General features: G+C 40.0%; 1 protein-coding gene across 1 annotated transcript in view; it reads left to right on the top strand.

Moving 5' to 3' along the window:
* Positions 1–26,892, top strand: part of LOC124723027 (polyamine-transporting ATPase 13A3-like) — a 288,432-nt gene that overhangs the window by 203,964 nt on the left and 57,576 nt on the right. Inside the window, exons 14-17 of the mRNA XM_047248200.1 lie at positions 1,753–1,870; positions 3,656–3,831; positions 9,426–9,650; positions 24,541–24,747. Of these exons, the coding sequence (XP_047104156.1) occupies positions 1,753–1,870; positions 3,656–3,831; positions 9,426–9,650; positions 24,541–24,747 (726 nt within the window). The remainder of the gene's footprint in view (positions 1–1,752; positions 1,871–3,655; positions 3,832–9,425; positions 9,651–24,540; positions 24,748–26,892) is intronic.

The raw sequence follows: 26,892 nt of genomic DNA, 5'->3' as shown, positions 1-26,892 counted from the left end.
TCTTAAATGTAATGTCCACTGTTCAAAGTGCCGTCAATACAAACAAGAGGTGACCGAGACGTGTAACCAATGGCACCCCATACCATCATGCCGGGTGATGACGAATACATGCTTCCAATGTGTGTTCACCGTGATGTCGCCAAACACAGATGTGACCATCATGGCCGGCCGGTGTGGCCTTGCGGTTCTAGGTGCTTCAGTCTGGAACCGCGTGACCGCTATGGTCGCAAGTTCGAATCCTGCCTCTGGCATGGATGTGTGTGATGTCCTTAGGTTAGTTAGGTTTAAGTAGTTCTAAGTTCTAGGGGACTGATGACCACAGATGTTAAGTCTCATAGTGCTCAGAGCCATTTGAACCATTTTTTTGACCATCATGATGCTGTAAACATAACCTAGATTCATCCGAACAAATGACATTTTGCCGTTCGTGCACCCAGGTTTGTCGTTGAGTAAACCATCGCAGGTGCTCCTGTCTGTGATGCAGCATCAAGGGTAACCGCAGCCATGGTCTCCAAGCTGATAGTCCATGCTGCTGCAAACATCGTCGAACTGTTCGTGCAGATGGTTGTTGTCTTGCAAACATCCCCATCTGTTGACTCAGGGATCAAGACGTGACTGCAGGATCCGTTACAGCCATGCCGATAAGATGCCAGTCATCTCGACTGCTAGTGATACGAGGCCGTTGGGATCCAACACGGCATTCCGTATTACCCACCGATTCCATATTCTGCTAACAGTCATTGGCTCTCGACCAACACAAGCAGCAATGTCACGTTGCGATAAACCACAATCACAATAGGCTACAATCTGACCTTTATCAAAGTCAGAAACGTGATGGTACGCATTTCTCCTCGTTACACAAGGCATCTCAACAGCATTTCACCAGGTAACGCTGGTCAACTGCTGTTTGTGCATGAGAAATCAGTTGGAAACTTTCCTCATGGCAGCACGTTGTAGGTGTCGCCACCAGCGCCAACCTTGTGTGAATGCTCTGAAAAGCTAATCATTTGTATATCACAGCATCTTCTTCCTGTCGGTTAAATTTCGTGTCTGTAACACATCATCTCCATGGATGTAGAAATTTTAATGGCCAGTAGTGTATTTATTATTATTATTATTAGGTTGTTTGGAGCAATGCCTCATATTCTCTCTCTCTCTCTCTCTCTCTCTCTCTCTCTCTCTCTCTCTCTCTCTCTCTCTCTCTCCCCCCCCCCCTCTCTCCCCCTCCCTCCCTCCCTTTTTTTACACCCTAGTATTCCATTGTATATCCAAAGTGTTATGATCAAGCCCAATGGAGAAATATCAACTCTTAGAAATGTGAATAAAATTATCCTGACAATTAGTAAGCGGTTATCTGCAAATGAACTGTCAGTGAACTCGGATAGAGTACAGTATATGCAATTTATGTAAAGAACAAGACCTGAACACATTGTTAGAAATAAAATCAATAAGTGAAACAGAATATTCTAAGTTCATGTGTGTTGGTATTGGAAAGATCCTGAACCGGAAGACACACATTATACATCATATTAAACATCTAGACTGTGTGTCTTTTGCATCACATATTTTAGCAGACATAGGAGGTTAAAATGCTAGAAAAATGAGATCAGTGAAAGTGTTGCGTATTAGAGTACTGTTTTACAAATTTTTAGTCCTGTGTATGCACTCGACATGAAGCAGTATCATCTATTATTGTGATAGTGTGCAACTTTTTAAGGTCAGAAGAATATCTAATCAACTTATATTTTTCAGATGGAATGTGATCTTACATTTCTTGGACTTCTGATGCTGTGTAACAGCTTAAAGGCCGAGACACTGGGTGTCATTCACCATCTACAGACAGCTAAATTACGGTGTGTTATGGTTACAGGTAAAGTTTTATTCAGTTCTAAATACTGTTAGCCATCCGTATTTGTCTGTCATCTTCATCCTTTCAAATAATATCAAAAGTCAATGCCTCTTCATTAAAAAGATTGTTTTCTTTATGTATAACAAGCAACAGCTTAAATTAAGAGATAAGTATATTGTAATGGTTTTACTTTGGTGTGGTGCCAATGTCATGTGAAACTTTTTGAAAGGTATATCTTCCATATGACTGTACAACAGATTTCATTCCAGAGTCTAGATTTTGGCCTTGGCAATTTTCAAGTGTTAAAACTGCTACAGATTAAAACACATTAAAAGTACAAGTATCAGTAAAATAGCTGGGTAAACAGTTAAATTAATGTATAGGCTGCATGATTTGTTCTCTTACTTACGTATCAAAAATCTGATTAATCTACTGCAGTTGTAACACTTGAAAATGGCCTAAGGCCAAAATCTGGATTGTGGAATAAAACATGTTGTACAGTCAAATGGTGGTTATATCTTTCAAAAAGTATATTGTAGTTTTAACATATCCGCAAGTTTTATAAATGGTGACTGTGCCATACAGAAGACTTGTGGAACAATTGTGGGAATCAATAGAATGAAGAAGCAGTCCAAGTTGCAAATATTTTATTTTTCTTTCGATGACTACTTTCTGGTGTAGCCCCATCTCTCATTGTGTGCTTCAATTATAATTCTTAAGACCATTAGAGTTTTGCATCCACCCAAACGACAAATATCCTAGCCAGTCCATATCTCATCATTACTTCCAACCCCTTCCTACATGAATCATATCTATGTGAAAGACCTGTTCCAAAGCAGCCTCTTAACATATTGTACTAGAGTCCCATCACAGCCATATCTTTCCCTGCCAGTCAGGACCATCTACGCAAGCAGTTGTCATATATCAACTTCACTACAATTACTGCACAGTCTTCCATGTGGAAAGACCACCACCTGGCTGTCTACCCAATTAAATGGCCACTACCAATCTTATGACCAAGAACAAAGTTGACCACTGAGTGGCTGAGCATGCCGTTGAGTAGAATGTGCTTTTCCTCAGTGACTGCTTCATAAACCATATCATTTGGATTCTCCCCTCCACCCCCCCCCCCCCTTAATCCCAGCCTCACAATAACACATTCTCTGAATTGTGTATACATGATTTATCTCTGCAACACATCATTTGATCCCTGAATCCCTGGTTTTGATCTCTGCTAGCCCCTGCCTGTCACTCATCTCTACCACTGTTGCAGTACTGTCGTCCCCCCCCCCCCCCCCCTTCACACACACGAAATGAACTTCCAACAGCTCTACTCTGTATATCATTGCTTCAAGTAACTTTCATTTAGTCATAAACTAACCTGAAGATGACTGTATGGTTATCAGCTAAAATATCAGAAGAAATATTGCTGTCTTGGATGCATGCTCAAAAGATGATGAAATAAAGCTCTACATTTCATCACTTAAATTTGATTTATCTACCTGTTAATCTAAGACCACACTGGCCTCTTTCAAAAATACGCATGCACGCACGCACGCAAGTGCAACTCGCACACACATGACCACAATCTCTGGCAACTGGAGCCAGACTGTTCCACCTGCCAGAGACTGTGGTCATGTATGTGCAAGTTGTTTTTGCTTGATTGTGTGCATGAGTGTATGTTGTCTATTTTTGACAGAGGCCTTGTTGGCCAAAAGCTAACTTTCAGGCAGTCTCTTTGTTGTGCCTTTCTATGACTCATTCTGTGATTTATATACTCCTATAACTTTGTTTCATACATTGCAGGCGATAATATTCTTACAGCAGTCAGTGTGGCAAGAGACTGTGGCATGGTACTACCATTAGAAAATGTTATCCAGGTTGTAGTTACTCAATCTGAAGATGGTGAATCTGTGTCATTAAAACTGAAGCCCATTGGAGGAGGCTTGTATCCTGAATCACCAAGGAATGATTATAGTAGTGTGAGTAAGAGTTATCTTGCTCTGCATTGTGCCAATTCATTTTCTTCATATATTCATATACTTCATCCATACATAATTTTTATTTTCTGGTTGGAGTGCAGTTACACTGTTGTGTATGTCACTTAGTCTGTGTATATCAAGGGTCATACTGTTAGCTACAGAGGATTTGTCAAAATATAGTACAACTCTACTTTAACATTCCCAGAATTAACATTTTCCCGCAGTTTGACATTTTTTATTGTTCCTGTCAAATTTCCTGTGTCCACAATGTTAATTTGCACCTGATTTTGTGTCAACATATTTATAATTTTTCTGCAATTTATGCATTACAAAAAATGTTCATGGAGAAAAAAATTATGCTGGCATGACGTCCATCCAGTAGTGTTTACAAATATAACATAGTTAAGTTTCTCGACGCCAGGACACTGTACTTAGCGGATTTTAACTGGTTGAATAAAGATATCATGACCAATAACAACCATTTCCAATCTGTTCTCTACTGTGCAAGTGCAGTGTTTCGGCATTTGGCCACCTGTAGTTCTAGTTGACACAATCATTCACCATAGCCATATATATTTATCTATGGTCATTCACTTTGCATTTCTCAAATGTTTTTGGTTTAAAAACAGTGCTGGTTACTTATATTTTTCATGCTGATCAAAACACACTTATGCACATATTTGCACTTGACAATGGCAGAAAATTCTCAAAACACTTCATGCTAAGCACAAAAAATACATAACTAGTGCAGTATTCCATTATTTAAGTAATGAATGGCAGCTGCAGGCTTTCCAAAAACATCAATTGTGACATATGAAACTGAGTGAAACGTTTCTACTTACCAGACAGTTATCAATTCCAGTCACATCAGTGGTTTTTATTAGATAATAAACCTTTATTAGATATTAAACAAGGCCCTGACAAGTCTTTTGCTGCATATTATGTACATATATCATACATATAGTGCAAAAATGCAAGGGAGTATCCTATACATATATTTTATAGCTTAAAATGTTATTTCCCACAGTTTCCTGTATTTTACACCATTTTTTTGAAGTCCCTTGAAAAGTGTAAAAGCAGGGTTTCACTGTAGTTAAGTCTGAAAGCATCAGCATGTTCTTTGTGACTTGTATGGAAAGTTCTTCCTGTTTTGCCAATGTAGAATGCAGGGCAGCTGTTAACACTGAAATTTATATATTCCACTGTGTTCTGTTATTGGGGCATTATGTTTACTGTGTGGGGCAGTTGGTGTCCAGGTTTGTTTGTTTCTTTGTTTAATGTTGAGAAAGACATTTTTGTATAGGTTTTTCTAAATAAGTTAGAAATTTTTTGTGAATCTTTGCCTAAACAGGGAATGCTTGTGAACATTTGTGATGGCAGTTGCTTTTCCTGTTGCGCTTCTGTTAAGGTGTGTTTACACCCATGCACATTATGGCCAGTTGCCGTGTGGCTGTACCTTGCCTCACACAGAAGCAGAGGCACCTAGTGTGAACACAGGTGCAAATAGAATTATTCACAAGCACACGCTGAGGAAGAGGCATGCAACCTACATGCATGCCTCTACTTCCATATGGGGCAAGCACAGTCGCACGGGGACTAAGCATGAGGCACAAAGGTGTAAACACATTTTTACTGATATTGGCCTTTATTTTGTGGATAGTTTGTCAGTTGATTTTACTGAATACCTGTTATGTATTGCAATTGTGTTGATGGTATCTATTTCTTGTGTTAGTATTTAAGGTTATAAAGGTGATGTGTGTCTCCTGTTCAGTGAGGACCTAAATGCAGCATACTTATGTTTGGCTGGTGTGATCTCCACATAGGTTGGTTTCCTGTAAATGTGAAAACTATGTTCTTGCTGTTCACTAACAGTTTTGAGGTCTAAGAAATTTATGGACTGATTTATTTCATGTTCTATTGTTAATATTATTTTATTATGGAGTGAATTCAATAATGTAATAAGTTCATAACATTCATCTTTTGTATCATCAGATAGAAGTAGAAATCCTTGGATTTCAATGGAGATACTTAATTTAATTGAGGAAAAGAGAAAATATCAAAATGTAGTAAATGAAGCAGGTGAAAGGGACTACACACATGTCAAAAATTAGATTAACAGAAAATTCAAAGTGGCTAAGCAGGAATGGCTAGAAGACAAAGCATGTGTAACTAGGGGAAAGATACATGCTGCCTATAGAAAAATTAAAGAGGCCTTTGGAGAAAATAGAAGCAGCTGTATGAACATCAAGAGCTCAGCTGGAAAACAAGTACTAATAAAAGATGGGAAATCTGAAAGAGGGAAGGAGTATGTGCTATACAAGGGAAATGATCTTGAAGGCTATATTATGGAAATGGAAGAGGAAGTAAATAAATTTGAGATGGAAGATATGATACTGCAAGAAGAATTTGGCAGACCACTGAAAGACCTAAGCCCGGAGTACACAAAATTCCCTCAGAACCACTGATATCCTTAGGAGAACCTCAGTGACAAAACTATTCCACCTGGTATACCGTATTTACTTGAATCTAAGCCGCACTCGAATCTAAGCCGCACCTGAAATTTGAGACTCGAAATTCAAGGGGAGAGAAAAGTTTTAGGCCGCACGTCCAAATCGAATCAAAGTTGGTCCATTGTAATATGAGACACAATTTAGGTCGAATGAATGAAGATACAGCTACAGTAGTTTCGTTCGAGTCGTAAGCTTAGCATGCGGGGAAGACGCATGCTTAGCATGCGTCAGGCGCTCCGTCCGTATTTATACGGGTACCCTTCCTTTTTCACGTGCTTCGTCTGGTTTGAATCTATTGCTTATTTTGCTTCGATCTGATAAGTGCCGTTTTCTTTGTTATAGGTGTTTGTCACTCTAAGCTGAAAATGCATTACTGTAATGTGTCATGGATTTTTTGTCGCATTCTGATAGTGCGTGTTTACGACCTGTCGCCGCTCGCAGCATGGCTTGCTTTTGTGCGCGCTAGTGCCGCTAACAATAAAAAAAAAGAGAGAGGAATCGTCTCATTAGCGAAACAATGGCAAGAGACTGCTATTTGTTGTTACTTACACTGCTGCTTTCTTTGACAATGATCAACAAGAACCAAATAATAGACTGCGTATGATAGAACATGTTCTGAACGAGAGTTAGGCGAAAATTTTTCTCCGTTTGAAAATCTATGCGGCCGCTTCTTTAGTACATCAAATTCTGCACAGAAATTAGAGTCATCTTAGATTTGAAAATCTAGTCAGTTGCCGTGCTTCATTTCTGACTGTGTCACTTAATACGAATATAAACATGATACGTATATTCTTCCGCGTTTGCTGTTGTCCCACTCTAGTTTCGTAGTTTATTAGGCAGGCAGGATTTAAATGAGATAGCAGCGAACATGAAAGAAAACATGGTAAAATGTTTATATTCATATTATTCTTATGGTGAAGAGAATACTGCATGTGATTCACAATTGATAAAAGTTCCTATTAGCAACCATCTCTTGTCACAGGTAGGAAAAATTTCAGAATGTAGAGTTGGCCATATTGACAAACATCCCAAACAGTCTTGCCAGTCGGATTTTCGTAGTACATTGAAATTCTGCTACATTCGAAGATGAACAATACGGAGTTTGTATTTACTTCGTTGGATAATGTATGAAAATGCAGTGGTCGAAAGTCGGGGCGGAGAAAAAAAAGCTCATCTTCCACCTTTTTTTTAAAAAAAATTTATTTACTGACGCAGAGGTTTTGGCGCCAGTATTTATCTTTGTGCCTACAAACCATGCCTGTGTAGCGCTACATATATTCGACGGCAGAAGTTAGTTGTGGCGGGCGGCGGCACCTACCGACATTTTTCAGAACTTCCGCTTGCTTTGCACTCAATTCTAAGCCGCAGACGGTTTTTTGGATTACAAAAACCGGAAAAAAAGTGCAGCTTAGATTCGAGTAAATACGGTATACGATATATGAGATGAGGGAAATACCTTCAGACTTAAAGAAGAGTGCAATAAATTCAATTCCAAAGAAAGCAAGTGCTGAAAGGTGTGAATGCTACCGAAATATTAGCTTAACAAATCATGGCTGCAAAATACTAATCTAGTAGAAGCTAGCCTCGGGGAAGATCAGTTTGAGTTTCAGAGAAATGTTGGAACACACAAGGTAATATAGACCCTACGACTTATTCTAGAAGAAAGGCTAAAGAAACCAACCTGTATTTAGCTTATGCAGGCATAAAGAAAGCACTTAACAATGTTGACTGGAATACACCCTCTGAAATTCTGAAGGGAGTAATGATAAAATACAGAAAGTGAAATGTTATATACAACTTGTACAGCAAGCAGGTGACAGTTATAAGAGTTGAAGGGCATGAAAGGAAAGCAGTGGTTGAGAATGCAATGAGACAATATTGTAGCCTATCCCTGATGTTGTTCAATTTGTACATTGGGCAAGCAGTAAAGTAAACCAAAGAAAATTTGGAGAAGGAATTAAAGTTCACGGTGAAGAAATAAAAACTTTGAGGTTTGCCAATAACATTGCAAATATGTCAGACAGCAAAGGACTTGGAAGAGCAGCTGAATGGAATGGACAGTGTCTTGGAAAGAGACTATAAGAGAGAAATCAACAAAAGCAAAACAAAGTTAATGGAGTGTAGCTGAATTAAATCAGGCAATGCTGGAGGAATTACATTAGGAAATGAGACACTAAAAGTAGTTGCTAAGTTTTGGTATTTGGACAGTAAAATAACTTACGATGCCCAAAGTGGAGAGGATATAAAATATAGACTGGCAGTCGCAAGAAAAGTGTTTCTGGAGAAGAGAAATTCATTAACATCGAATATGGGTTTAAGTGTTAGAAAGTCGTTTCTGAAAGCATTTGTCTGGAGTATAGTGTTTCATGGAAATGGAACGTGGACAATAAACATTTCAGGCAATAGGAGAATAGAAGTTTTTGAAATGTGTTGCTACAGAAGGATACTGAAGATTAGTCCAGTAGATTGCATAATAAATGAGGTGGTACTGAACAGACTTGGGGAGAGAAGAAATTTGCACCACAACTTGACTAGAAGAAGAGATCGGTTGACAGCACACATTCTGAGACATCAAAGGATCACTAGATTAGTACTGGAGGGAAGTGCGTATGGGGGGGGGGGGGGGTTAAGAATCATATAGGCAGACCAAGAGATGAATACAATGAGTAGGTTCTAAAGGATGTATGTTGCTGTAGTTATTCTGAGATGAAGAGGCACCAACCTTCGGATTGAAGACTACAACAACAACAACAACAACAACAACACACAAAATGTATAGGTAACATTAACTTACCTTTGCATCTGTTTCTACTTTTTTGTGAAATTTCAAATACCTGTTCAAAATGTGCTTTATATATTACATTAAATTTAATCCAAACAATGGAAGGAGTAAATATAACCACTGACCGTATAGTTGAGGCAGTGAGCAGTCAATAACTATGTAAAGAAGTTAATTTAAATTTTATTGCTTTATTAATTATTAAACTTCTGTATTTTGTTGTGCATCGAAATCAGATATTTCATTGTGAATAAATTGAAGTCTGACTGTCATGATTTTTATTTTGTAATTATTTTTATTTTTAGGATGCTCTTATTACCTTGGATCTGGGTGCTAACTGGCATTTCGCTGTTGATGGACACTCTTGGAAAATGATTAATGATCATTACCCATATCTTGTTCCACAAATTGCAGCAAAGGGAACCATATTTGCACGCATGTTGCCTGATCAAAAAGCTCAGTTGGTTGAATCACTGCAGAACATTGACTATATTGTGACATTTTGTGGTGATGGTGCAAATGACTGTGCTGTAAGTAAAGTTGATTGAGCATTAAGAAATGATAATTTGTAAAAAACTGTTTTACAGGCAACTATAATGTATCAAATAAATATACTTACATGGAAGCTCTGCCCCTACCCCCCAAAAAACATAAAATCTTTATGGAATGATAGTTTATTAATTCAATGTCAATGAGCATCAGTTATTTAACATAATAATCTGTAAATTAGCTTCATGATAAAGCACCACTCTTCTAACCACAACAGGCCAACTGTGCCCAACCACCACCATGCCATCATCATCATCATCATCATCATCATCATCATCATCCAGTGGTGTCATAGAGATGTGATATGAAACAGCATGGGTTTAGCACACAGCTCACCTGACTGTTTTTGGGTTAGCAGACCTGTTGCTGCTTCCTTTCCTTCAAGAAGCTCTTCAGTTGATATCATGAAGCTTAGTGCATCCCATTCCAGTCCTCCCCCGGCAGTACCAGGCACTGAACTAAGGTCCCCTGCATGGCTAGGCTAACCATAATATTCCTGATAATCATGTGATTGTCACATCATTGAATAAAAGTTTTAGACATCATTAAAGTACGTGAACCCATTGACTGACTACACTAGCCACTTGTGGACTAATATTAACTTTTTAACACTGTAAGTCTTTTGACACCATCCCTGACTAGCAGCTTCTAATCAAATTGCATGCTTATGGAACATCATCCAAGTTGTGGTATGGAATTTGTGATTTCGTGTCAGATAGGTTGCTGTTTGTAATAATAGAAAGTCATTTATTGGAACCTAAGTCATATCTAGGGTTCTTCAATGTAGCATTAAAGACTCTCCACAGTTCTTAATGTATATAAACGATTTTGGAGAAAATGTGAGCTGCACTGTTAGATTATTTGTAGATGATACTGTTGTTTACTGTCTAGTAAAGTCATATGACAATGAAACTGAACTGCAAAATGATTAAGACAAGACATATGCATGGTGCGAAAAATGGCAGTTGACCCTAACCGATAAAAAGTGTGAGGTCCTCTATATGAGTACTATACAAACCCATTAAATGTTGAGTACACAAAGAGTTGCACAAATTTAAAGGTTTCAATTCAACTAAATGGCTAGAGATTACAATTACAAATGACTTGAATTGGAACCATAACATAGAAAACGTTATGTGGAAGATGAACCAAAGACTGCATTTTATTGGCAGAACAAATGCAAAGTTGCAATAAGTCTACCACATTATGCTTGTCCATCCTCCTCTGGAGAACTACTGCACAGTATGTGATCCTTGCCAGATAAGACTGACAGAGAACATCAGAAAAGTTCAGAGAAGGGCGGCTCATTTTCCATTATCACAAAATAGGGGGAGAGTGTGTCATGAGTATAAGATGCTAGATGGTGTACCATTCATTAAAACAAGTGTATTTTTAATGCAGTAAGATCTTTTGATGAAATACCAATCGCTAATGTTTTCCTTTGAGTGTCAACATATTTTGTTGACTCCCACCTGCAAATGGAAAAAGGACCTTCATACTAAAATAAGAGAAATCAAAACTCGCATAGAAAGATTCAGCTGTTTATTCTACCCACATGCTATTTGAGAGTGAAGCACTTGAGAAATATTCTGAGAGCTGTTCTATGAACCCTCTGTCCAACACTTACATGTCAATTGCGAAGTAGTGATATAGATGGAGATGTCCATTCTTCATATATCATTTGGACAATGTGTATTGTAGAATATAGAATGACTGGGTCTACAGGCTACAGATATGTGATTTTTTTTTTTTTATGTGCTGGCCATTTACAGACAACTAATTAACACACTAACTAAAATGAACATAATATTTGTTAAATCGATTCATATTGCTTGTGAAACGTACTTAAATTTACACTATTGTTGTTGACATCTTCAGTCCGGAGACTCGTTTGATACCGAGCGAGGTGGCGCAGTGGTTAGACACTGGACTCGCATTCGGGAGGACGACGGTTCAATTCCGCGTCCGGCCATCCTGATTTAGGTTTTCCGTGATTTCCCTAAATCGCTCCAGGCAAATGCCGGGATGGTTCCTTTCAAAGGGCACGGCCGACTTCCTTCCCCGTCCTTCCCTAATCCGATGAGACCGATGACCTCACTGCCTGGTCTCCTTCCCCAAACCAACCAACCAACCAACTGGTTTGATGGAGCTCTCCATGCTACTCTATCCTGTGCAAGCCTCTTCATCTCTGAGTAACTACTGCAACCTACATCCCTCTGAATCTGCTTGCTATATTCATCCCTTGGTCTATGATTTTTACCCCCCCTTCCCCTATGCTTCCCTCCAGTACTGGATTGGTGATCCCTTGATGCCTCAGAATGTGTCCTACCAATCGATCCCTTCTTTTAACCAGGTTGTGCCAAAACTTTCTCATCTCCCCAATTCTATTCAGTACCTCCTCATTAGTTACGTGGTCGACCTATCTAATCTTCATCATTCTTCTGTAGCAACATGTTTGGAAAGCTTCTATTATCTTCTTGTCTGAACTGTTTTTCATCCTGTTTCACTTCCATACATGGCTGCACTCCATATAAATACTTTCAGGAAGGACTTCCTGACACTTAAATCTATACTCGATGTTAACAAATTTCTCTTCTTCAGAAATGCTTTTCTTGCCGTTGCCAGTCTGCCTTTCTGTAAGTGTCCCATTTCCGATCTAATTCCCTCAGCATCATCTGATTTAATTTGATTACATTCCATTATCCTCGTTTTGCTTTTGTTGACGTTTATCTTATATCCTCCTTTCAAGACACTGCCCATTCTGTTCAACTGCTCTTCCAAGTCCTTTGCTGTCTCTGACAGAATTACAATGTCATCGGCAAACCTCAAAGTTTTTAATCCTACTCCAAATTTTTCTTTTGTTTCCTTTACTAATTACTCAATATGCAGATCGAATAGCATCAGGGACAGGCCACAACCCTGTCTCACTCCCTTCTCAACCACTGCTTCCCTTTTGCACCCCTCTACTCTTATAACTGCCATCTGGTTTGTGTACAAATTGTAAATAGCCTTTCGCTCCCTGTATTTTACCCCCGTCACCTCTAAAATTTGAAAGGATGTGTTCCAGTCAACATTGTCAAAAGTTTTCTCTAAGTCTACAATGCTATAAACCTATGTTTGCCTTTCCTTAACCTATCTTCTATAGGAAGTCGTAGGATCAATATTGCCTCACGTGTTCCTACATTTCTCCAGAATCCAAACTGATCTTCCCCGAGGTAGCTTCTGCCAGTTTTTGCATTCTTTTGTAAAGGATTTGTGTTAGTGTTTTATAGCTGTGACTTATTAAACTGATAGTTTGGTAAATTTCACACCTGTCAGCATGTGATTCCTTTGGAATTGGGATTATTATATTCTTCTTGAAGTCTGTCTCGTACATCTTGCTCACCAGACCAGAGCAGACGGAAGAGTTTTGTTATGGCTGGCTCTCCCAAGGCTGTCAGTAGCTCTAACGGAATGTTGTCATCTCCTGCGACCTTGTTTCGACTTAAGTCTTTCAGTGCTTTGTTAAATTCTTCACGTAGTATCATATCTCCCTTCTCATCTTCCTCTACATCTTCCTCCATTTCCATAATGCCCTCAAGTATATCTCTTCTGTATAGACCAGCTATATACTCTTTCCACCTTTCTGCAGAAGAAACTGAAAAATAAATATATCAGATCTAATAATGAAAACTGAAGTAACAATAATTCAGTTGAAATAGACTGATACTGATTGAAAAGGCAGTGTTTAGTGCTTACAATTCACTGAACGTTAATGTTACTTTCACCAGTGTTTCACATTCAGTGCAGAACAAACATGTAGAAAGTTTTTTTGATTAGTTCTTCACTAGTGAAACTTTTTATGGTAGCTGAAGGTTTGGTGAATTAGGTAGAATTTGAAGTGTTCCACAATGCAAGCTGTATAGTTCTCATCCCGTCATTAGTACATAGGTTGTAGTTTTGGAGCACTAGACCTTGATTTTGTTGGCCACTTCAGACTATTTAATTTGTAATTTGTGGTGCAGTTCAGTCATATCGGTTCTGCACTCTCCCCTGTTGTTTCACCAGTTTTCTAGTAGTACTGATTCAGACAGATTCCACACCACCAGTTCCTTCTATATTGACTTATAGATTCAGCATTTAAGACACTGGACTCACAGTTAGGAGGAATGTAGTTCAACTTCATTCTTGCCATCCAGATTTAGGTTTTCCAAGATTTCCTGTAACTGCCTAATGTAGATGCTGTTGTATTAAAAGGACACAGTCAATTTCCCTTCCTCATCTTTCCCCAGTCAGACCTAGTGCACCATCTCTAATAACCTCCTTGACCATAGTTTCCCCTCCCACTTTGTATATTGATTCCCAATCAGTACAAGCCAATAAACAGATTAGTGACAAACTGCCTATTGGCTTCTGTCTAGGGTTCTTCGGCCGACATTCATCTAATGATTTTTCTGACGTTTCGCCTGCACGAGTGGCTGGCATTGTCAAAGCTTCACCCTCCATTGCCGGTGGTGAACTGGAGCAGAGCTCGCGGCCGCAGACTATAAGTACCTGGCGTGCCAATGTCCGAGGGCTTCTCCGCGGTCATTTCCGGTGCAGCTCTCATCTTGCTACCTGCGACGGTCATTCGCTGCAGTACGGGAAGCCAGGATCCATTTACCTTAAGGCTTTCCTCTTTCTTGTTGAAACTGTTCATGTGTTTTTGTATTTCTACAGCTTCTCTGAACAAGCACGTGTGATAGTACTTCTCTACAGCCAGAACTTCCGTGTCGGCGAATTCTGTTACGTGGTCGGTCTCATTCAGTGCTTGCTCTGCCACGGCCGATTTCTCCACCTGCCCCAACCTGCAATGTCGCTTATGCTCTTTGATCCTGGTATTAATGAATCGTCCATGTCATTCCGACATAAACTTTTCCGCATGTGCATGGTATACGGTATATTCCCCACCTTGCAAGTGGATCTCTTTTCTCCTTCGCCGATCTAAGACACTCTTTGATCTTCCTTGCCGGTTTGAAAATAGTCTTTATGCCATGTTTGCGCAATATACGGCCGATTCTGTCCGTCACTCTGGGAATGTATGGCAGAAAGGCCGTACCCGACATTTCTTTTTCTGGTTCCTTACTTCGCCGAGTGTTTGGCTCTGTTACACTTCTAATGTAATTTGTGGAGTACCCATTGCTCCTCAGAACAGTTTCCAGGTGTTGCATTTCTCATTTGAGGTGTTGCGGCTCACATATTTGTCCTGCTCTCATTACGAGCGTACTAATCATGCCTCTTTTTCTGGCTCGGGTGGTGGTTTGACAGTTTGTGCAGGTATCGGTCCATGTGTGTCGGTTTTCGATACATGCTGTGTCCCAGGTTTTCGCCGTCCCTTGTGACCAGCACATCTAGAAATGGCAGTTTCTTGTCCTTTTCTACTTCCATGGTAAATGTTATGTTGGCATGGAAGCTGTTCAAGTGTCTTAGGAAGTCACCGAGCTGTTCTTCACCATGGCTCCACACCACAAGAGTATCATGGACGTACCTGTACCACACCTTAGGTTTGCAGGTCGCCGAGTCCAGTGCCTGTGCTTTGAATTGTTCCATGAAGAAGCTGGCCACCACTGGACTGAGAGGACTACCCATGGCGACGCCTTCCAGCTGTTCGTATAAATCGCCATTCCACGTGAAATAGCTCGTGGTGAGACATGCATGGAAGAGCTTTTTGATGTCTTGTGGGAACATGGAACCGATGTGCTCCAGAGCGTCACTGAGTGGCACTTTCGTAAGTAACGAAACAACATCAAAGCTGACCAGGATGTCGTTTGGTGCAAGTTTCAGTTTCTTCAGCTTCTCAATGAAATGTCCTGAGTCCTTAATGTATGTGTCGGTCTTCCCCACGTGTGGCTGGGGCAGAGAGGCCAAGTGTTTTGCCAGTTTATACGTTGGTGAGCCAGGAGCGCTAACAATCGGTCTCAGTGGAACGTTGTTCTTATGGATCTTGGGTAATCCATACAGGCGAGGTGGCAGGGCTTCTGTGTTGCGCAGGCTTCTCTGTATGTCCGCTGGCAGAGAAGATGCCTTGATTAATCGATTTGTATTCCGTGTGATACGCTGCATCGGATCTGTGCTTAGTTTTTGGTACATCATCGGATCTAATAGGTCTCGGATCTTTTGCTCATAATCTTCGGTCTTCATTACGACGGTCGCATTCCCCTTATCGGCACGCAGTACCAATATACTCTTGTCGGCGTTGAGATTCTTAATGGCTTGTGTCCCCTTCTTTCTTCAGGTTGCAAGCTGGTGATTTTGCTCGGCGCAGTATCCTGGCTGTTTCAGTGCGTATTTCCTCTGCCCTTTCACAAGGAAGGGTCCGAATGGCTGCTTCGGTGTTGGCAATGATGTCCTCCATAGGTATAGTTCTCGGGATGATAGCGAAATTCCCTCATTTTTGAAGAACAGACACTTCCTCTTCGGTCAATTGTCGTTCAGTGAGGTTGACCACTGTGTGTGACATGTCGGGAATCGCCATGTCGGTCTGCTTCGACATCTTTCAAACTTTTTCTTCTGCCGCTTGGTGCAGCGCTCGAGTTCGTTCTGTGTGCTCCTGTGAGTGACGCTGTCTATCTTGTCCCAGTCGTCTCGATGCGTTCTGCTACTTAGTTGATGGAAACTGTCCAGAAGTTCCTGATCAGTTCTTGCCAAGTCTCTCCGTGTTATATGTATTCGCTCACGAAGAAAAGCTCATTCCATTCTGTCATAGATACGACGTGCTTGGGCAGTGGTGAATAGGCGCTTACATCTCAAGAACTTCGGTGTAGCACATTCAGCTTGGCACCGTGACAGAAAGGCGAGAGAGGACATCAGTCGTGCTTTCTTCTTCCGTCTTTGGTCAAGGTGTCGGTACAATCTGCAATCTCCTCCACGTAGAGGCGTAATACAAAATTGTTAAGGCTTTCGTGGCCTCTTGTTGACACACTGCCTATTGGCTTCTGTCTCAGGTTCTTCAGCCGATGTTCATCTAATGATTTTTCTGACGTTTCGCCTGCACGAGTGGCTGCCATTGTCAAAGCTTCACCCTCCATTGCCGATGGTGAACTGGAGCAGAGCTCGCGGCCGCAGACTATAAGTACCTGGCGCGCCAACGTCCGAGGGCTTCTCCGCGGTCATTTACGGTGCGGTTGTCCTCTTGCTACCTGCGACGTTCGTTCGCTGCAGTATGGGAAGCCAGGATCTGTTTACCTTAAGGCTTTCCTCTTTCTTGTTGAAACTGTTCGCGTGTTTTTGTATTTCTACAGCTTCTCTGAACAAGCGCGTGTGATATTGCTTCTCTACAGCCAGAACTTCCGTGTCGGCGAATTCTGTTACGTGGTCGGTCTCATTCAGTGCGTGCTCTGCCCGAACCTGCAATGTCGCTTATGCTCTTTGATGCTGGTGTTAATTGATCGTCCAGTCATTCCGACAAAAACTTTTCTGCATGTGCATGGTATACGGTATATTCCCCACCTTGCAAGTGGGTCTCTTTTCTAATTCGCCGATCTAAGACACTCTTTGATCTTCCTTGTCGGTTTGAAAATAGTCTTTACGCCATGTTTGCGCAATATACGGCCGACTGGACGATCAGTTAACACCAGGATCAAAAAGAGTCAGAAAAATCATTAGATGAATGTCGGCCGAAGAAACCGAGACAGAAGCCAATAGGCAGTTTGTCAACAAATGGCCACAAAAGCCTTAACAATTTTGAAACATATTAGTGTTGGTTTTCATGTAATATCAGTTTCTCCCTTATCGCAGTCTCAATGGAAAACAAGATGATACTAAGAAACTTGAACAAGACATGATTTTTGGCGTCCATTTGTTCATTCTGCCCCCTCATATGGATTGTTGACTCTTCAGTGATCTTGCAAGTATCAGGAACTGTAAGCTCCAACTCATGCTGTGCCATTCACAATATGTTGAGTGGTGATATTGTAACATTATCTCTTTTACAGTATTATTAGTATTGTAACAGGAAAAAAAAACCAAACATGTTTAACACTGAAACATCCTGTCACACAGACACAAGTATAACACTGCTAGTGTGTAACCTTTTCTTCTAAATGTGGCCTCCTGTCAGATGGTCGAATCAGTACTTTCTACTTCTACATCTACATCATACTCCGCAAGCCACCTAATGTTGTGTGGTGGATGGTACTTTTCGTACCAGCAACTCCCCCCCCCCCCCCCCTCCCCCCGTCTTCATTTGGTGCATCTGTTCGGGGCAGACGTCCTAAGACACCCATTTATGTTCGTCGCTGATCCATTAACTCAGTTTTTTTTTTATTACAGAGGTGAGCTATCCCTCTGACTGAACATGCTAAGCTACTGTGCTGGCAAAAACTGAGCCCTCCAAACCTGTTCCACTCATGGATAGCTCATGGGAAGAATGATTTTAGTAATCCCCTGTATTGGCTCTAATTTCTGGCATTTTCTCCTCGTAATCATTACACGAGATGTATGTGTCGGGAAGTAATATATTGTCCAACTCTTTCTGGAAAGTGCTCTCTGGAAATTTAAGTAGTAAATCTCTCCATGATGCACAATGCTTCTCTTGTAATACCTCTCTTGTGACATCTGTCAGTGGAGTTTGTTGAGCATCTCTGTAACGCTCTTGTACTAACCAAATGATCCCGTGATGGAACGTACCACATTTCATTGGATCTTCTCTCTCTCTTCTACCAGCCCTATCTGGTAAGGGACCCAGATAAATGAACAGGACTCAAGAATCAGCTGAAAAAATGCCTTATAAGCCACTTCCTTCATGGATGAGTTACAACTCCTTAAGATTCTTCCTATGAATCTGTCTGGCATCTGCTTTTCCCACTATTTGTTTTATGTGGTCATTCCACTTAGGATCTCTCTGAATAATTCTAGATATTTTATGGCAGATACTGTTTCAGCAGTTTGTCTTCAATAGTGTAGCTGTATGGCAGTTTATTTCTTTCTCTTTATATGCGCAATATGTCACAGTTTTTTACATTCAGGGTCAACTTTCAGAGCCTGCACCATTCATCAATTCTCTGGAGGTCATTCTGCAAATCGTTACTATCTGCTGGTGTTGCTACTTTGTTATAGACAACCGCATCATATGCAAACAGCCTTAGAGAGCATCCAACACTTTCTACTAGATCATTTATATATGTTGTAAACAGCAATGGTCTACCTTGGGGTATGACTGAAATTACCATTACATAGATTTTGACCCACTTAGTGATTTTACATATGACCAGAACCTCTTAGGCTTTTACTCAGATCCCTGGAAAAAGTTTTACTTCCAAAGTCATTGAACGCTTCTCTCATTGCTCTCCTTATGATCATTTTCGCTTTACTCAGCTTTTTGTTTGTCAGCTAGGTGTTTACTTCTCTTGAATCTGAGATTGGGTTTGCTTTGTTTGCATAGCAGTTTTCTAACACAGCTGTTAAACCGTGGTGGGTCTTTCCCATCCCTTAAAACCTTATTCGGAATATATTTGTCTAGCGCATATTGCACAGTCCCTTTGAACTTGAAATTTGTATCCTATCAGTCTTTGCTAAGTGAAACTATCTTCCTACCTGTCTTAATATTCTTTGTCAGACCCATTGTCATAGATGCTATCAGAGCCTTGTGATCACTGATACATTCCTCTGTGTTAACCAATTCAATATGTTCAGGTCTGTTTCTTTTTTTCCCCAGGAGTCATAAGATGTTACCCAAACTAGCTGGTTCTCTATTTATCTGCTCAAAGTAATTTTCAGACAAGACATCCAGAAAAATGTTACACGAATCCCTGTCTCTGGCATCACTAGAGCCCCTGACTCAGGCAGTCTATAAAAGCATCCAATTATCATTTTTTACTAATCTTTTATATTTAACTTTACTCAGATTAATTCACAATCAGAATCCATGATAACCTCACTAGATTGTATTGAATTCTTTACTGCAATAAACACACCTGTACCATTGGTGACTAACCTATCCTTACAATATATATTCCAATTTGAACTTAGAATTTCATTGTCATTAACGTCTGGTTTCAACCAACTTTTTGTTCCTAATACTATCTGTGCATTATAACCTTCAGTAAGTGATGCTAATTTTGGAATCTTTCTGTGGATGCTCATGCAGTTTACTAAAATTATATTAACATTTTCTATCTCTGATCTGCAATGGCGAAACTCTCTGAGGACATTGTGACTAATTTATCAGGCGAATTGTCTTTGATCCCAAGGGAAGGTTTCTTTAAGCCGAAACAGCTCCATAGGCACTCCACATGTACTCCGCTGCACTAGTAGCCACTTCCTGCACAGATTGCATGCCTAACCAATTAAGGGGAACCCTACAATTCTGTACCCAATAGTGGGGGCCGAGAAATTCGCATCTGATACCATTGCAGAGTCATCTGAGCCTCTGGTTTAGACCTTCCACTCTGCTCCAAACCAGAAGACCATGGGTATCATGCTACAAATAGACAGCTTAGCATGCTCCCATGCACAATGCTAGTTGCCTTCATGGAATCAGCCATCTGCTGAAAGGAACCGAGGATGCCCTCGTAACCCAGATGGCAGGCATCATTCGTGCGGAAATGTGCTGCTATATGCAGCCGGTTTCACCCAGTGCATTCAATAGCAGCCTGCAGGACCTGTTCCACATTGTGGAAGAGTCCCACCAGCAAACATAACTGAGTGCACACTGGCATTGTTTCCCACCTTGGTATTTTCCTGAGGGGCTCCCTCATGTATTTAACACTTGAGCTTCCAGTCACATGCATATCCACCCTGTGCACTTGTCCGGGCTGGACATGAAAATCGGTCGCCGGCCCAACAGGAGAGGCATCCCAGGCTGGCCCGGTGTTATCAACACTGGGTAGCCCTCATACCTGTTGCTTAGGCATAGAGAGCCAGCCACACAATGTGGTCCCTTTTTGCCTTCTGCCCAGTGACACGAGAACCCACCACTGTCTGCGACCCACTCTCGAGTGATGACGGACCGGTCAGATGTTGCGTATCAGAAGATGCAGTGATACCCAGGTCATCAGGGAATTCCAGTGGCACCAGAGGTGTCACAGCTCTCATCCCCAGTGCCCTGACGTTGCCACAACTTTGAGCATTAGCCAGAAGCATGTTGACGGTAGCCAGCACTGCTTCCAGCTGTTTACCGACAGCAGCCAATTCTCCTTGGGTCCCTTCACAACAAGCATAGCCCCTGGCCACATCGTAGTGTGTAAAAATAGATATAAGATCTCATATGACACTATTGAGTTTGGAATGTCTGCAAAATATAACGAGGAGAATAATGGAACACTAAAAAATGCTCTGCAGGTTTCTCGTTATGCCCTGAGATGGTAAGCTCTTAAACAGAAATAAATTTCTCTGCTAAAGTGGATATATCTACAGTTATCTGGTAGTAGAATCTCTGCTTACCTAAAAGCTACTGCACAAGATAAGTATGCAAACTAGAATGCACTGATCTAAACTGTATGCTGTGTACAAGCACTCAATTTAAACTTAGTGGCTTGAGGTGGTGGTCTGGCAGCAGGAAAATTACACAAGGATATGCAAAAACAAAAACTTGCCATAATGTGGTAACCACTAGTCTACACAGTAAAATACACAGGCATAGTTCATTTCCTTGCAGAAACATGTATGTGGAGGGGACTAAACAAAATTACTGTGTATCAGACAACTGCTGCTCTGCTACCGCTACCGCTGCTGGTGCGTCTGCACTTCTCTAAGAATACCTATGAAAGTTACTCCTAAAGTAGATTCTAGATCTCACATTCTTTAATGTTACCTCTTTTAGAGGAATTTTAAAATTGTGTTTGACTGTGAAGTGAATGTCTAATGGATGCAAGTATCAGACTATTATTTTGTATCCTGAAGGGATTCCAGTACAGAGAAATATTACAGGTAATCAGGGGTTGATCCAGTAATCTTTTGGTTTCAGACCTTTTATGTGGTCAAGACTGTTTATGAATGGTTGCCAACCTAATCAGGCATGAAGTTACATTCATTGGGTTATTCTAAAATGTAATTGTGATTTGCTGTTTTGTATATACCTTACTGTGCTTTGCAAAACATAGCCAGTTTCTTATGTACAGCACAACAGATAACTTTAATTCTTACTTTGTCAACTCCAGAGAAATTATATGATGGCACCCAGATACATTAACACTTTCTCTATTCTTTGTGCAGATAATATTGTTCAAGTGTAGGCAAAGAAAACTTTGCCATGAGGGGTCTCCCTTATTGAGATTTGAAGAACCAGTTATTATTGTAAGTTAGTTAGCAACATTACTGTGTTATGATACTAACACAATATTAACACATACTTTGAAATTATCATTCTTTCATCTCAGCAATTAACCAAATGATGGCCCTTGACCTAACACTGTTCAGAAAATAAGACAAAGCTAATTGATTAAGTTCTGTCTTGACTCTAGCACTGGATTTAAGCACTTAAATCTTTTATACAACAGTATGGTATCTTTCACTGTAACCACTTTCAATATGCTACTTTACTTTATATGATCAAAATATGCTACACCCAAAGATATTTTTGTTTTCATTAAGCAGTTCTTTCTTTTTATTTCGTAACTAACATGTGAAGTTCACCAAAATTGTAACTTCAAGAAAACTTTAAATTTAATGCTCTGCAAACAACATTTACTGATTATATTAAAACTCTTTCAGTATATTTTATTAGATTAAGTTTGCAAAATTGCCTTTCCTTATAATTGTAGAATACTCAGAATCTTTTTCACTAGTATTGGGCCCTGCCTAGGTATATGTCTTAGGAAAATAAAGTTCTTTGAACCAGTGTATGATAGCCACAAATTATTTTTTTCTAAAATACACAAAATTTACCGGCTCAAACTGTTATTACAGTTCCAAACAAAGTTCTTAACCTTTTGCTGCAGGCGATCGTTGTGGGGTTTCAATGTGGTGGCTATGCAATCCATTCATTAGCAGCCGTGGCTCTTAATAAATTCTTCGTGGTGTTGAATTATGTTTACAATACATCCCAATTGTAAATGTCGTGCTACAATAAAACAGCAGTCTCCATCCAAGGCTGTCTAGGAAATGATTGATGCATAAGCCACTCCCATGTAAGCCTAAGATGTTGCCTCTATCATTGCTGCCTGTAGACTAACTTCATTCATCTTTGTTCTGCTTAGCTGCTGCTTGCCAAATCATTCCACCTTTTCGCCTTCCTGCATTTCCATTCCATTTGAGATGGAAACTACTACTACTTTCACATTTCACCTGTGCGGCTCTAATACCCTCAGCATGAACCAGTTTTCCAGGTGATAATATTTCTTGTAACACTTTTATCTTATTCAAAAATAAGTTGTTTTCAAAAATGTTTTACAAAAATCTTTTACAAATTCATGATTATGAACAAAATAAATTCTGTTGTAGACAGTGTACACTCATTTATTCTTATCTATGTTTTTATTTTACATTAGTTATGGTCAGCAGCAAATTTCTTAGGAGGGAAAAATATTGTGAAACTGAATGAATTTTTTATTCTGCAGTTGAGTGTGTGCAGATACAAAACTTCCTGGCAGATTAAAACTGTTGCCCGACTGAGATTCAAACTCTGGACCTTTGCTTTCACGGGCAAGTACTCTACCAACTGAGCTACACAAGCATGAATCATGCCCCATCTTCACAGCCTTACTTCCATCAGTGCCTCATCTTCTACCATCCAAACTTCATAGAAGTCCATGGAGGGAGGAGAACTGTGAAGTTTGGAAGGCAGGAAATGAGGTACTGATGGAAATAAAGTTAGGATGGGTTGTGAGTCATGCTTCGGGAGATAAGACAGTGGAGCACTTTCCGACAAAAGGCAAAGGCCCTAAGATCGAATGTCAGTTGGACACACAATTTTAATCTGCTAGGAAGTTTCATATTGGTGCACACTCCACTGAAGAGTGAAAACTTCATTCTGGAAACAAAACCCCAGGTTGTGGCTAAGACATGTATTTGCATTATCCTCTCTTGTATGAGTGTTAGTCCCACATGTTAATTTTGGAAGGTAGAAGAGGAGGCACTGGCAGATGTAAAGCTGTGAGCATGGGTCATGAGTCATGCTTGGGTGGCACAGTTGGTTGAGCACTTGCCCATGAACAGCAAAGACCCTGAGTTTGAATCTCGGTCTGGCATACAGTTTTAATCTGCCAGGAACTTTCATTGTGGAATTATTTTTAGTATGTGTCAGATACAAAGGTGAGGTTGTATATGGATCTGAAACACAATTCTTAGTACTTCCTTTCTGTTAGTAATATATTTTTGTATAATAGTAGTAAATGTCCCAGAATATTATGCCATAAGATGTACATCATTAGAGTCAACTGAAGAATAGTTATTTCAGTATTACAGAGACAGAGAGTTTACATAAAAATCACAGACCAGATAACAAACAATTTTGTGAAGATATTTGAAGGTACCTTGCTGACACCAAAGAAGAGACCTGTACTGCCAATTTTTTGTTAAATCACTGAAATGCGTGTCTAGTATTGCAGATAAAACCTTCCTGGTACTGTACGGATTTCAGCTCAATAGAGAGGTACATATGGCTCATACAGGGAGCAGGGATGTTCTCTAGTGAGCCTTTTTTAGTTGACAGAAGAAAGAGAAATTATAAGCATCATCATGGAAATATGTGTTAATTTAGGTGAAAATAATCTGTAGACTGATATAACAGAATTGAGGAGGGAAGTAGTTGAGAGCTCAACTTCATTGTTCATTTGTGAGTACAAGTATGAATTGAATCTGATAAGCACACTGACATGAATGGCCTGTGCCAAGTAAATTAATTAGTCAGTTATGTGTTTTCAGTTGTGACATCCATAACTCTTGCAGCATCAGCAAAAAGGTTGTCTTTTCCAGGCCCTGAAGACAGCTGATGTTGGTGTGTCATTATCTGAGGCAGAAGCTTCTGTAGCAGCACCATTTACCTCAAAACATGCTAACATTGAATGTGTTCTGCATCTTGCACGTGAAGGGCGATGCGCTCTTGTTACTAGTTTTGGGTTATTCAAATACATGGCACTTTATAGTTTGATCCAGTTTTTTTCAACTCTCATACTGTATAATGTAAGTATCCATTTAATCTCTCTTTAATTGAAGATATTAACAGTATGTTGGATTCTATGTAATCTTACCTAGAGGACAAAATGTCTATGGTACTTATTAGGACACCCTACCTTCCACTGATAAGATGAAGTGCTGAGGTGTAGACAAATGCACATAAAATTGGCATGCAAGAAACCTTGGCAATTGTGCTGAGCTTCATAAATCATTCCACAAAACATTATGCTGTATCAGAGTGTCATCTCTGAGCAGTTACTGAAATTAAGTGTTATGGATTCTTGTGTATCTACACTGAAACATTAAACTTGCCATTTTCAAGCAAACTTTCACGTTTTCAACAGCTCTCAAGATACACTGTATGATAAACTAGTTGTGTCATCTTGTGCTACCTCATGGCATATCCTTTAAGTTGATCTTTCTATTGGAGACAGTAAAATTTAACAGCTTGAAAGCTGATATAATCCCTGCCTGTAAACAGTTGCATAGGCCAGAGTAGCTATTGTGGTGGTGGCATCATTAGCTGTGTCAAGCAAGCCCTCAATACCAACAAGTCTGTATCACAGAATCCAGACACCTCTTTGTGACTTAGAACTAGAGGTCATGCACTGATCTGCAACATTTCTCCATTTTTGCCTTTTTTTCACATATTTGGATCCACAGTGTTGTAAATGCTTAGTGGTAAGTGTGTTGCATTATTGTAGTGTTCTTGACATTATTGTGTGTGTGTGTGTGGGGGGGGGGGGGGGGTGATTAGTTAACAACAGAATCAAAATAATTGAACTTCTTGTACACCATCTCATTTGGCATGCCTTCGTTAAATATGCTGTGAATGAAACTCGGTGTTACAGTTTCCACACACAAAATACAGTGTCAGGATAGTGTCACCATGTAAGTAAGAAGAAAATTCTTAGAATGAATCCCCTGAGATAAACTGACCATTATTAAATTTTTCTCTTTACCAATGCCGGTACACATTAATCACCCTACACTGTACAAGTGAAACATTCCTCTTTGATGTAATTATACTTTTATCTTCCAGTGTATCATGCACAAGTTCCTTATCTTAACTATTCCATGAAGTTTCGTGATTGTCACCAGATGATGTCGACTTCTTGCTGTGTTATTTCGGCTGACAACCATTCAGCCATCTTCTGGTGAATATGTTGCACTGGACATTGTTACTTCACATTGCTAACTATATACTAAAAATTGTCACAGACACTCATGCTTAAAGGCTGCCACCACATGCACAACATCTGTCAAGTTTTGTGCCCTCTTCAAATACTGCTCTCTCTATGGCATGCAGGTGCATGCATAATGGTGACACTACATGCTTTGTGGTGTTAGTTGTGGTTGGAGCATACCAGTAGGATGTACAAAACCAATTTCTGGTGCCAAATAGAATGAGAAATCACCCCAGTTTATAATGCATATTAACTAGAAACAAGGATACCACTAGACATCGGAAAACATCTTATTTAAATGAATAGTAGTAGGGGTGACCCAATGAAGCAAATAAAAATAGGTACCACGCCACTCACATAGATCTGTTAATCAGACGTCCCTGTCCCCGCTGCACTGTCAGTCAACTAGTCCTCGGTGAAACCATACTTTGTTTGATGATCAATTTGCCCTCTCTGCATCTTCAGTCAGTTACATGAGAGTTCTTCCTGTATTTTATCTATAATGGTCAAGAGACAAATAGGAAATAGGTATATATGGTTTAGCAATTCTAGGGTATCTTTTATCTCCTTTTTTAAAATAATAATCACCTCTGCTTCTTTTCATATGGTCAATATCTTGCCTTGACTCGCACTCATTGAACACATGGATCAAGTAAGGCACTCTTTGCTCTTTTGTTTCACAGCGCAGTTCCAATTGCACCAAAAACTTCTCAGCTAACAGCAAAATGCAAGCTCCTTGTACATTTAAACCATTGGTTAAAGGCTTATGGAATACTGATGTGGCATCAACCAAAATGTAAAATGTCCTGACTCTTAAAATTTATAAATATTTAACAGTTTAAATAATAATGCCATAATTTGAATACAATGTTGTTTTTAGGAGCATGTTATACATAGTGTTTGTGCTGTTGTGTTTATGTGGAGCCCTCTGAGCGAAAAGTATTGTTACGATAATACACTCTAT

This window comes from Schistocerca piceifrons, chromosome X (genome assembly GCF_021461385.2).
Source record: "Schistocerca piceifrons isolate TAMUIC-IGC-003096 chromosome X, iqSchPice1.1, whole genome shotgun sequence".
Lineage (NCBI taxonomy): Eukaryota > Metazoa > Arthropoda > Insecta > Orthoptera > Acrididae > Schistocerca > Schistocerca piceifrons.
Note: the sequence above shows the minus strand (reverse complement) of the source record. Positions and strands in the feature narration are given on the sequence as shown.